Here is a 13,757-nt window from a genome sequence, read left to right as displayed (position 1 = left end):
GTCAGACTTTATTTTGTGTGTCTCCAAAATCACTGCAGATGGTGATTGCAGTCATGAAATTAAAAGATGCTTACTCCTTGGAAGGAAAGTTATGATCAACCTAGATAGCATGTTCAAAAGCAGAGACATTACTTTGCCAACAAAGGTTCGTCTAGTCAAGGCTATGGTTTTTCCTGTGGTCATGTATGGATGTGAGAATTGGACTGTGAAGAAGCCTGAGCGCTGAAGAATTGATGCTTTTGAACTGTGGTGTTGGAGAAGACTCTTGAGAGTTCCTTGGACTGCAAGGAGATCCAAGCAGTCCATTCTGAAGAAGATCAGCCCTGGGATTTCTTTGGAGGGAATGATGCTAAAGCTGAAACTCCAGTACTTTGGCCACCTCATGCGAAGAGTTGACTCATTAGAAAAGACTCTGATGCTGGGAGGGATTGGGGGCAAGAGGAAAAGGGGACGACAGAGGATGAGATGGTTGGATGGCATCACTGACTCGATGGACATGAATCTGAGTGAACTCCGGGAGTTGGTGATGGACAGGGAGGTGTGGCCTGCTGCGATTCATGGGGTCGCAAAGAGTCAGACACAACTGAGAGACTGATCTGATCTGATCTTATAAACAGATCTCAAAAGTCATGTGAATAATTTTGAGAAGTGAGCTAGAATACAAACATTCTGACATTTTGAATTGTATAGGTATATTCCATGGTTTCAGAAATTCCTAGGGCTTCCTCGGTAGCTCAGTTGATAAAGAATCCGCCTGCAATGCAAGAGATCCTGGTTTGATTCGTGGGTCAGGAAGATCCCCTGGAGAAGTGATATGCTACCCACTCCAGTATTCTTGGGCTTCCCTGGTGTCTCAGATGATAAAGAATCCACCCGCAATGCAGGAAACTTGGGTTCGATCCCTGGGTTGGGAAGATCCCCTGGAGGAGGGCATGGCAACCCACTCCAGTATTCTTTCCTGGAGAATCCCCATGGACAGAGAAGCCTGACAGGCTATACCCATGGGGTAACAGAGTCGGACACAACTGAGTGACTAAGCACAGCATAACACATTATAGCACTTCTGATATAATATGATGGTCCTGATTCCCAAGTTACAGTTATTATGGAACTTTACAGACACCAAATCATTGCAGCAGTGCTTCAGACAAGCACCTTTAAAGAGGATGCCTGTAGAATGTGGAAAACATCGCCTGAGTTGCCATATACTGTATATGTAGGAGAACTATTTCTTACAATAATTTTTATCAGATTTTTCTCATTGATAATTGCCAATATTTTTGACTTTTCATATATGTGATATTCTTTATCATCATGCCAAATTTTTAGTTTACATTTTATGTTTTAAGGATAGAAATACCAGCCTATTTTCAACGTGTTATTTAGTAATCGTGCCACCAGGTGGCGGCAGAGCACCACACACACACAAAAGATAACTGCTCTGCAGTAGTAGCAGAGTCTGGGTAGGAAAGACTGCAAACGGTTCACGGAGATTACTGTGCGCCGGACATTTTGCAATTATGTTATTTAATAATCACAAGGCATTTTTATCTCCACTGTGCAAATTATAAAATAATACTGCAAAAATTAACTTCTCAGTTCACACTCTAAGTGATGGCTTTAGATCTGACCCCCAGATAAGTTTATATCAGATATCTCACATCTTCTTAATAACTGAGTGATACAGTCACAGATCTGTGTGACTGAGATTCCTTAATTGATATTTAAATCAAGAACGTAGATTGAGTTTTACAATTTCTACTCAATAAATTTTTCTAGTTTTACTTTATAAAACAGAGTAGTTTTTTTTTTCTTGTTTTTCCTTTTTCAAAAAAATTTTTGTTTTGTATTGGGATATGGCCAGTTAACAATGTTCTGATAGTTTCAGGTGGACAGCAAAGGGACTCAACCTATACATATATATGTATCTATTCTCTCCCAAACTCCCCTCCCTCCCAGGGTGCCACATAACTTTATAAAAGGTTTCAATGATGAAAGCAGGTAATGCTTTTATAACAATTTCTTAAACAAAGCACTAAGAATTAATTTGATTAACATATTTTACTAATTATTATCTAATTATTCATTTTTACCATTCAAATTTTATGGTATTTCTTACACAAATCCTGCATTAGAATATTCTTTATTCTTTTGTGCAGTGAGCTTGCGACCTCCCACTTGAGCAACATCATTCCTGATTGGGGGAGTGATCACGTGGCTCCTTTAAACACAAAGCCATGCCACTACTAAAACTGGATGAAAGTCTGTCTTGTTTTCACTTTTTACTTTAGATAAACCTTTTCAAAAGTTAACAACTGTGTGCTGATCGTATATGTCAGGCACCATGCTGTCATGGCAGATGTGACAGAAGATTAACTGTCAGTGACCTCCACCCCATGCCCCAACTTCATGGCTCATGCAGACACTCAGACTTACTTATATAAATATTAAAGAACTTCAAGATGCTGTGACCATGTTTAATAAGATACTTAAGCTGCTCTGAGGGGGTCAGCGGTAACTTTCCTTCCTAAAACTTGAAGAAAGCATTGAGTATGACAAGGATCTACCTAAGGCCATACAACTGGAAAACACATACAGGGCAATGTAACAGGAATTTAATCTGACGTATTGAAATAAACAGAATTATGGTTCATATTTAATCATATTCATAATTGATTCCTTGCATTTTGTTTTTCAGAGTCTGAGGATTACAATTTCACTCTTCCTCCCCCTGGTTCTGGGGTACCTGAGGGGAGGGCTCAGGGTAATATTTAGGGATGTGTCAAGTCCTTGGTTGTTAGAGTCCTCCTCCTCCTGGGATTTGTCTGGAAACCTAGAGCTTTAAGATAACGTACTGCCTGGGAGTCTACATGCTACTTGACTCTCACTAAAAGACTGGTTTCTCTGCAAAGATAGAACACAGACATGTATTCTGCCTTCTCTGTGCTAGGAAATGTGCCAGCTGCTTTTATGCAATTTACATAACAGCCATCTGAATGTAGTTATTTACATCACTTATTTATAGACTAGGATACTGGGAGTCAGAGAGTTTATATAAACTCATCTAATTTTGCAAAGCTGCCATATGACAAACTACAAATGCATACTTAGGCCCATCTGATTCTAAGTGTTATGAAATATACTTGCTTTTCTCTAAATGTTCCCTGATAATTTTGTCTTTCCTAGTCCGAAGGGATTTTTTTTAAAGAAAGTTTTCACCACAATTTTTTTGTCATTTTTTTTTTTATCAAGAAGTTTTTCTATTTCATCCTCCCTGCTGGTTGACTTAATTTTAAAATGGCTACTATTGACTTATGACAGAAGCCATAAAATCTCGTAATGTTTTTCAATAAAATACTAGTACATTATTTCACTGAACTTCTATAAAATGATGGCATGACCATGGCATAATGTAGATGATATCTCCAAAATTAAATTGAGACAGACACTGTGTTTAATCACTCAGTTGTGTCTGACTCTTTGGGACTCCATGGACTCTAGCCCAGCAGGCTCCTCTGTCCATGGAGATTCTCCAGGAAAGAATACTGGAGTGGGCTGCCATGCCCTCCTTCAGGGGATCTTCCCAACCCAGGGAACGAACCCAGGTCTCCCACATTGTGGGCAGATTCTTTACCAGCTGAGCCACTGGGGAAGCCCAAGAATACTGGAGTGGGTAGCCTATCCCTTCTCCAGGGGAACTTCCTGGTCCAGGAATCGAACCAGGGTCTCTGGAATTGCAGGTGAATTCTTTACCAGCTGAGCTACCAGGGAAGCCAGAGACAGACAAAGGATCCTGCTAACACAGGATTAATTGAAAATAAAACAAAAACAAGACTGCATAAGTCTGTGCAGCCAGTCAGCTAAGTGGTCTTCACATCTGGCTTTACAACCAAGGTTTTTCCTTATCCAGCTGGATTTGGTCTGTATTTACCCAGAGATTTTAAACTTGGGTTTAAACATTGATGGGTTAATTCTGTTTTCTTCGCTGACTGTGGCAGTAGCAACAACTTCAGGAACCTCCTGATTAACTGGCATTCACTTTCTCAGCCTAATTGAGAGAACTTCTTGGGCTAGGTGAATACTGGGAACACGTGGACTCTTTCTCCTCCCACTTCCTAAAATGGGATTGCCTGCTTTTCTCCTATTAGGATTTACTTTAATCTCCGTATTCCTTCTCTATCTACCTCCATAATATTAAAATTTTAGCCATCCCTTTTTTGAGAAATGAGCAGAATGAAGGATTAGATCTTATCTCATAGTGATGGCATTCCTACTTTAATAAGACACATAATGGTTTTTAACTTTATCAAATAACATTCCATCTTTAGGAAATTTTCCCAACAATATATATTTTTTTTAGTGGCATACAACAATAAGCCTTTGCTTTTCACACATGGATAGGACGTGACTGACCCTTTTGATCCCAGCTGGGTTTGCTTCTCATCTACCAGTCCGCTGGGGCTGCTGTAGGCTGGGCTTGCTTGGGTGGGTGGAGCTCAATCTGTGGGTCCAGCTGGGGCAGACCTTCAAGTCTACTCCCAGTGTCTGCTTCTTGGGTGCGGGCTGAAGTGGTGTAGCATGGACATCTGGACTTCCCCAGGTCAAGCTCTCAGACAGCCAAGTATAGATGAGGCCCCCTCTTCTTTGTGTCAACAGCAGTACCCTATGAATGCCTCTATCATTTCACTTACTACACTGTACTGAAATAACCTGTCTTCCTTGTGAAATCATGACATTTTGGAGAACCCAGTCTCAGTCATCAGGTCTTCCCTAGCATCTACCAGAGTTTCAGGCACATAAGATGTGTTTATTCAATCTGTATCAAAGGGAAGTACACTGAACAAAATCACACTAAACAGCTGTAAGCGATATGAAATAAAAAGGTATTTGTGGAAATCGTTTGTACATCACAAACACACATATGAATAGAAGCTTTCATTTTGTTCAGCCTCTCATTATTAACAATGAGTTGACGTTTCTATCAATAATTTACTAATTTGCCACAAAATATTGCTTTTAAGAAAGAAATCTATAATAATGATCACTACACAGTCTCCTCCTTGTTCTATTGCTTTATTGTTAGAACAGCTGACCCTTGAGCAACACGGGTTTGATCTGCGTGGGCCCACGTTTACAGATTTTTTTTTCAACAGTCAATACTGCAGTAGTGCATGATCTGTGGTTGGTGAATCTGCATGCAGAACGCCAGACATAAAGGAATTGTGGATACAGAGGGCTAAATATGAGTTACACGTGGATGCTCTACTTCACTGATGGTGCACCAGCTCCTGCATCGCTCAAGAGTCAACTGTATTTTATTTTTAAGCACAGAACTTTATGGGAGTAGAACTGTCTTCTGTTATCCCCATCTCCTGGTATCCAGCTTGGCTGTATTCTCACATTGGACTCATCTGAGAAGTTCTTGTTTGAGGAATATAAAGACAGGAAGGAGAGAAAAACTGAAACCTTCAATGCCTGCTGTTTCCTTTTCCTTCTCACACTTTTCACAGTCAAAGGTGACATCAAGGTTCATAGAGAGCTGTATCTATATCATTTCATTTTACTTGCAATTTTCCAGAGATACTTCAGGTTTTAATATACAATCTGAGAAATGAGAGATCTTCTTCCCTAACGTGACTTTTTTTTGTACTAAGGTTTTGGAAAAATATCATTTCAATAAAACTTCTTTTCTTTCAAGATGAAGAAAAATATATTAATTTTTGGATTAAAAGGATGAATGCTTCTAACATTTTACCTGTAATGTTTGTATATTCTTCACCTTCCTCAGGAACAGCATTGAGAGGGGCAGAAGCACAGCTAAGCAGCAGACATACAGAAACCCCCAAAATCTGTTCTTTCTTCATTATGTTAATGAAGATTTCAGAGATGTCTGAAATATAAAACATAGATATACCTAATGAATAGAGAGTTGATGTGGATTTATACACATCAACTTAGGAATCTTAAGCATAGCTTTGACATTTATGACATTCTATGACACTTAATGTGTATTCTCATACATCTCTGTTCACAAATTCCTTAAATCATATTTAAAACATGTATTAGCATTCAGTATAGTAGACACACGTATTTTCAGTGCATATAGCTAATAATATTCAAATACACAGGTCATGGTTCAGTCTTGAAAATACACACTTAAGTAGCAATAACTGAGACATGGGTAATGCTTATCAACATGACTAAGTGTGTATTAAGATCCATTTCATATGTAATTCTATTTGCCACATCTTTTTCATAACTATTCTTTCCTGAGTCAGAACTAATTTTATTTGAAATTTTCTATCATTTCTTGAATACAACTTTCAATTTCTGATTCCTCTTTCCCTTTACTACCATGTTCAAAAAAGAAATACATTTCCAAATGTTCATCTTGCTGCTGCTGCTAAGTCACTTCACTCATGTCCGACTCTGTGCGACCCCATAGATGGCAGCCTACCAGGCTCCTCCATCCATGGGATTTTCCAGGCAAGAGTACTGGAGTGGGGTGCCGTTGCCTTCTCCAAATGTTCATCTTTGTTTCCTTTAAAATATATTTCTGTTTTTATACAATTCCTAACCAGATTTCCTATGAGATTGCAAACAGAACTGTTGAAAAAAGAAATGTCTTAACATTATAGCCAGTTGTTTGCCCCAATTTTTCTCCATCAATTTAAGGAGTTATCTCATGCAAAAGAGTTTCACAGAAAAGTGACTTTAAGTTATAAATCAACACATTTACAGCCTATAGGAAACAGATTGCAGGAGAAGAGTGAGACTTCCTGTTTCAAAATTGTTTAAGATCCATAGCAAAAAATAATGGAAAAGCACACTTAAAGGCTATTTTTCCTTTGTATTCAAAAGTGGAAGGAAATGTGTAATGTTCATGCAGCATGGGCAGAGAAAAGAAGAGAATGCATGCACATTCTCAGTCGCTGCTGCCATCGGAATCAGGAAGGAAACAGCAATGTTATCAGTACATGTTCACAAATGCAGGAACCGATACTCCATCAAAAACAATTTAGTATTTTGTTTATGTCTGTAGTGGATCACAGCTACAGTATACATCATTAAAGTGTAGTCTTAAATAATAAGTAAAGTGATAAATGACAATTTGCATTAAACGTCATTAAAATCACCAGTGAAATGGATAATCTATTTTCTCACGACACTGCAAAGATGAACACATTTTAAAATTATATTTGGTAGCAGTGCTATATACCTTCTAAATCATATCATAAAGTACTTGAATCCACATATATATATATATATATATGTATTTAAATGTATGCACAAATATACGTATGCACCATTGGCCTTTGACCAATATGGATTGAACTATGTGGATTCACTTATATGTGGATCTTTTTCAATAGTAAATGCTATAGTACTACCTGATCTATGGTTGCTTGAATTTTTGGACTTGGAACTGCTGATATACAGGAAACATGAACATGAAGGAATTTGCATAAGAAGGGCCTAGTCAAAACAGTATGACTTCTTTTCTTCCTGGACTAGGTTCACAAAGCTTGAGCTCAGAAATGATAGGGAAGTGTCCCACAGCTTAACCAATATGCTTGAGGTCAAAAGCTACAGGAGATTAGCACATATTTGGTGGATTCTATAAAAGGGTCAGGAAATATGAATATGTCAAAACACCGCATATATTAATGTAAATATCTGAGTTTAAGGGTGGAGTGGATAGGTGTAGCTCCCAGGAGAAGTGGGTTATTGCTTCTAGAAAAAAAGGGAGTTGAACAGAAAAAACTATGAGTATGCTATTTAAGAAGCCATAGCTAATTAATGACTGATACAGATCTTAAATTCAAGTGAGCAAACTGCTAGTTCAGTGCTTTCTTCTCCATAATATTGCTTCTGAAAAGTGACCAAAAGCATTAAATAATACAATTTCTAAGAGCAATGTAGAAGATTGATTTGGGTGCACCACTGAAAAAAAATAGTACAACAAGTTATAACATTCATAAAATTGCAATTTGTGGTGATCAGAGAGAACTGATTTAATTATATGTTATTGTAATTTACTTATTTTTTAAATTTCAAGATGCATTACATTGCAAAGTGACAAGATAAATAACAAACCCAAACTGAAGCTGTGTACTAATTGACTCACTTCTTATACATCCTTGTACCTTTCTGCACTCTACTGTCTTAATAGCTGGCCCTGTTAAAAATATGTATTACCCAATCGAGTATCATACACAAAAATTGACTTAGGAGAATTCAACCATTTAAATGTGAAAGGTAAAACATTAAATGCTAGGAGAAAAAACACAGGAGAATATATTTATGGTGAAGTTGGCAAGCATTTTTGAATCAAGATATAGACAGCACCGGTTAAATACAATAAAACAGTGATAACTGTATTTCGTTAAAATCAAGAAATTCTGTTCATCAAAGGAAATATCATTAAGATATTGAAAAGGCAAGTTGTGAGGAAGTATTTGAAATTCATATATCTTAAGATTATATATTGAAAATGTATAAAGAACTACAAATAAATATGCAATTAAAAATGGATTAAAGATTTGTTAAGGAAATTAAAATGGAGGAAGTCTTATTCAGGCTTCAGAAGCAGGACAGCAATATCAGGCCTCTGACCTGCTTCTGACCTGCCTGGACACTGCCTGCATTCTGAGCCTGCTGGCAAGCACAGCAAGTCAGGCAGCACTTTAGATAAGAAACGGGGTGGGTCTTGGAATCTTTTAATGCCCCAGGGCCTGGCCAGCTCCTCCCGGCCCCCTCTACCTGCAGGTCTAAGAAGTCTTACGACTTATAAGGTGAGAGAAACAGCATTGTAAAAGTTAAAATTAAACCAGAGCTGCATTTTTGCGTGCAAACTGATGACAGTATCAGGTTGTGCCCTGGGGTACAAGCCATTGCAAACCCCCAAACAGCAATTTGAAGTCTTGCCAATGGGGTGGATGCACTGCCTGGGACATTTTCCCAACTGGGACTCCAGATTAGTGTGAACAAGGGACTTCCCAGGACTGTTCAAGTCTGGATATTGGATGGCAGAATTTGAGGATGTACGTGCTGTTACTTTTCTCTATTGTCTCTACATTTCCTCTTTTAATAATTGTATACTGAAATTAAGTTGGGCTTCCCAGGTGGCATTAATGATAAAGAACCTGCTGCCAATGAAGGAGATATAAGAGATACAAGTCTCATCCTTGGGTCAAGAAGATCTAAAGAACAGCATGGCAGCCCACTCCACTCTTCTTGCCAGGAGAATCCCATCGACAGAGGAGCCTGGTGGGCTACGGTCCACAGGGTTACAAAGAGTCAGACATGACTGAAGCAACTTAGCATACACACACACTGAAATTACGTCAAACAATCTATTAAATATCAAAATTATTGTGTGTGATAAGTGGTTTCTTTTGTTAATGAGCCCTTAAACCTAAAATAAAAGTAAAACATCAGCAAAACAAGACTGTATAGGAACTTTTCAATAGATTTTATATATATAGCCAATAAGCATAGTAGAAGATGCTCAACATTATTACTCATCAAAAAATACAAATTAGCACTATTGTGGGGGATACTACAACTAAGATGAATAAAAACTGATAATACAAATTGTTGGTTAGGATGTGAACATTCCATTGTTGGTTGGATTATGCTATGGTCTGACTGGGTTTCCCCAAATTTTGATATAGAATTCTAACTCTCATAGGTTTTGGTATTAGGAAGCATTTCAGAGGTAATTAGGTCATGATGGAAGGGATTAGTGTTTTTATAAAGAAATCCCACAGAGATCCCTTGTACCTTCCATCATGTAAAGTCACAGCAAGAAGGCATCAGCTGTGAACCAGGAATAGGATCTTCACTCTTAATAAATCCCATTTAATTTGTAATCTGACATCAGAAGTTATTTAAGCAAGAGTATATTGCATATATGTGTTGAATCAGTAACTAGTTGTATATAATAATATGTTAGACACTAAGGGATATTCAAAAAACTAGAGAAAGCCTTGACTCTTAAGGAATTTATGCTCAATCAATTGAATTCTATACACAAGTAACGTTAAGTGCCAAGATAAATTGTGAGAATATCTTTGCATACACTAGGCACATAGTAGTGGACAATAAATGTAATTATTTACCTGGAATAAAAACAGTATTTATATACTGGGGCAATAAACTAGAAGTTCTAAGTTCAGCACTGCCAGCAATCTAAGTAACCTTTAAAATAAATTTATGTTTATGAACCTGATTCATAAAATGCAGGGCTTGAAATAGATTGTCCTTAACTTCCATTTCAGTTCTAAAAATGTATGCATTTGAATTAACACATTTTACTTACTTTGCAGAATAACTTATAGTTATATTGCATAACTTACATTTTATAGTCTCTAATGATAATTTGTAGCATCTATTTTTATCATTTTAGTCAAGGTATGTTCTTAGAATACCAGTTCAGCAAGAATGTTATTAGTTGTTACATTAAAAAGAGTTTTCATAGGTCAATATATATTTATATCTAAGTTTAACTTTTTATATAGGTTTCTCAACTATAGGACTTTCAACAAACACTTAATACGGTAATGTGCAATGGTGTCCCCTATGGGAGATACAGAACTGCATTTCTAAATTTACTTGTCAAGTATCTATTTTCCCATAAAATATTTTTAGAAAATATCTTGAGAGATAATGTTACAGAAAAGAAAAATTCAGATTTTCTAAACCAGAAAAATTTAAAAAACATTATATGATTTTTCTACTAACAAAATCCACAAAAATGGAGAGATGTTGAGAGGACAAAATTATAATTGGAATTAATATCTAGAATGTTGCAAATCAGATTGAAATTATAAACAGAGGGTTATCAGTGGAATTATAGATAAAGGGGCAGATATTTGAATTACTATTGATAAAACTGAGTCATTGAATACACAGAATGTGGACAGAGGATTCAATTACATCCTGAGTGATCTGTTGTGCTAGTCATACGACTTAGTGAATTAATGTAAGTATTGATCAGTGTGCATATTAGGGGCAAATTTGGTCAGGACAGAGTACATTTGAGATTGTTTTCTAAGTGGAACAATATTAAGGGCAGTTAAAGACACAAAGCAGAAGCTGGGAAATGTTTTGCAGTATTCCCACCATCATCATGAGGTAAGATCATTTCAACAAGGGAAAAGGAGTCTGATAAGTCATTCCCAGCTCCTCTTTGAACTTTATCTCCTGTCAGGTTTTTTTTTGGTAATCATTTGACTTTATGGAAACTGCCTATTAATCCTTTGGTTCAACTGAAGCTGTTGATTCTTGAGCAAACCATACTGATTCTAGATTTAGTACTTTAAATTTTTTATTTCTTGTCATGGGAATACTCTTCTACAAGATTCCAGAATGAAAGGCTCTGTCCTTTTAGTCAGGACACTTGTCAGATATCCTCTCTCCAAAAGATCTTCTTTGAGTACCGTATTTTAAAAGTAACAACTACCAGTTCCTCTGTTACTGTCCAAATAACTTGAGTTTTTTTTTTTTTTTCTTTTAAGATTCTTTTTCTCTTCATTATTGAGTTGTAGGAGTTCTTTATATATTATGGACATAAGTTCTTTGCCAGCTCTGTAATATGAGCAGAGCTGTGTCCTTTCCACATTCATATGTTGATATCTTAACTCGTAGTGCCTCAGAATGTGACTGTATTTGGAGATATAAGGCCTTTGAGGAGATAATTAAGGATAAATGAGGTCCTTTGAGAGGGTCCTAATTCAATATGACTGGTGTCTTTACAAAAAAAGATGAGAACACAGACACACCGAGAAAGGCTGACTACAAATAAACCAAGGAGAGAGGCCTTAGAAGAAATCAATGCAAGTGATACCTTGATCTCAAACTCTATTGCCTCCGGAACAGTGAGAAAATACATTTCTGTTGTTTAAGCCACCCACTTTGTCATAGTTTTTTCATGGCAGCTCTAGTAACCCAGCACAGACTATAAAGCTTCAAATACCAGTTGTATGACTTACTAATTATGTAAATTTGACAATATGTTTATCATTACTTTCTCTCTATTTACTAATTTATAGACTGGGTATTTTACTAAAACCTATTTCATAGGGTGTGAGGATTAAATGGAAGAGTCATTAGAATTATAACTAATTCCAGCTGTTAGCTATCATAATCATTCTAAGTAATCCTTGACATCATTTTGGGTATACTGTAAAAATGGAAGGACAATATTCATGGACCTTATTCTTTACTGAAAATACCATCTCAGGCTCTTTGAAAGTCTAAAAAATTGAAAATACAGCATTGATTTGTAAAGACCTTAGGCCCAAACTGAGAGATGTTTTTGTTCTAATTTGATTAGGAATGGTAGTTGTCATGATGGAGAGTTCTGACAAAGTGTGAAGCTGTTGATTCTTGAGCTTCTTCTCCCTTCTTCTTCTGGAGAAGGGAATAGCAGACCACTTCACTATTCTTGCCTTGAGAACCCCATGAACAGTATGAAAAGGAAAAATATAGGACACTGAGAGATGAACTCCCCAGGTCGGTAGGTGCCCAATATGCTAATGGAGATCAGTGGAGAAATAACTCCAGAAAGAATGAAGAGACGCAGCCAAAGCAAAAACAACACCCAGTTGTGGATGTGACCATTGATGGAAGTAAAGTTCGATCCTGTAAAGAGCAATATTGCATAGGAACCTGGAATGTTGGGTTCATGAATCAAGGCAAATTGGAAGTGGTCAAACAGGAGACTGCAAGAGTGAACATCGACATTTTAGGAATCAGAGAACTAAAATGGAGTGGAACAGGTGAATTTAACTCAGGTGACCATTATATCTACTACTGTGGGCAAGAATCCCTTAGAAGAATGGAGTAGAACTCATAGTCAATAAAAGAGTCCAAAATGCAGTACTTGGATGCAATCTCAAAAGCAACAGAATGATCACTCTTCTTTTCCAAGGCAAGCCATTCAATACCATAGGTATCCAAGTCTATGCCCCAACCAGGAATGCTGAAGAAGCTGAAGTTGAACGGTTCTATGAAGACCTACAGACCTTCTAGACTAACATCCAAAAAAGATGTCCTTTTCATTATAGTGGACTGAATTGCAAAATTAGGAAGTAAAGAAATACCTGGAGTAACAGGCAAATTTGGCAATGGAGTATAGAATGAAGCAGGGCAAAAGCTAATAGAGATTTCCCAAGAGAACACACTGGTCATAGCAAACATCCTTTCCAACAACGCGAGAAGACTCTACACATGGACATCACCAGATTGTCAATACCAAGATCAGATTGATGATATTCTTTGCAGCCAAAGATGGAGAAGCTCTATACAGTCAGCAAAAACAAGACTGAGAGTTGACTGTGGCTCAGATCATGAACTCCTTATTGCCAAATTCAGACTTAAATTGAAAAAAGTAGGGAAAACCACTAGACCATTCAGGTATGACTTAAATCAAATTCCTTACAATTATACAGTAGAAGTGACAAATAGATTCAAGTGATTAGATCTGATAGACAGAGTGCCTGAAGAACTATGGAGGGAGGTTTGTGACACTGTACAGGAGGCAGTGATCAAGAGAATCCCCAAGAAAAAGAAGTCCAAAAAGGCAAAATGGTTGTCTGAGGAGGCCTTACAAATTGCTGTGAAAAGAAGAGAGATAAAAGGCAAGGGAGAAAAGGAAAGATATATCCATCTGAATGCAGAGTTCCAAAGAATAGCAAGAAGAGATAAGAAAGCCTTCCTCAGTGATCACTGCAAAGAAATAGAGGAAAACA

At 37.1% G+C, this 13,757-nt stretch overlaps 1 protein-coding gene across 2 annotated transcripts in view; it reads right to left on the bottom strand.

The window, feature by feature from the left end:
- TFPI (tissue factor pathway inhibitor (lipoprotein-associated coagulation inhibitor)) overlaps positions 1 to 13,757 on the bottom strand; it is a 98,300-nt gene that overhangs the window by 44,345 nt on the left and 40,198 nt on the right. For both annotated transcript variants that reach the window (XM_010859725.1, XM_010859726.1), the window contains exon 2: positions 5,756 to 5,890. In XM_010859725.1, coding sequence (XP_010858027.1) covers positions 5,756 to 5,864 — 109 coding nt within the window. In that variant the 5' untranslated portion in view covers positions 5,865 to 5,890. The remainder of the gene's footprint in view (positions 1 to 5,755; positions 5,891 to 13,757) is intronic.

Source organism: Bison bison, unplaced genomic scaffold (assembly GCF_000754665.1).
Source record: "Bison bison bison isolate TAMUID 2011002044 unplaced genomic scaffold, Bison_UMD1.0 scf7180017864459, whole genome shotgun sequence".
Classification (NCBI taxonomy): Eukaryota; Metazoa; Chordata; class Mammalia; order Artiodactyla; family Bovidae; genus Bison; species Bison bison.
Note: the sequence above shows the minus strand (reverse complement) of the source record. Positions and strands in the feature narration are given on the sequence as shown.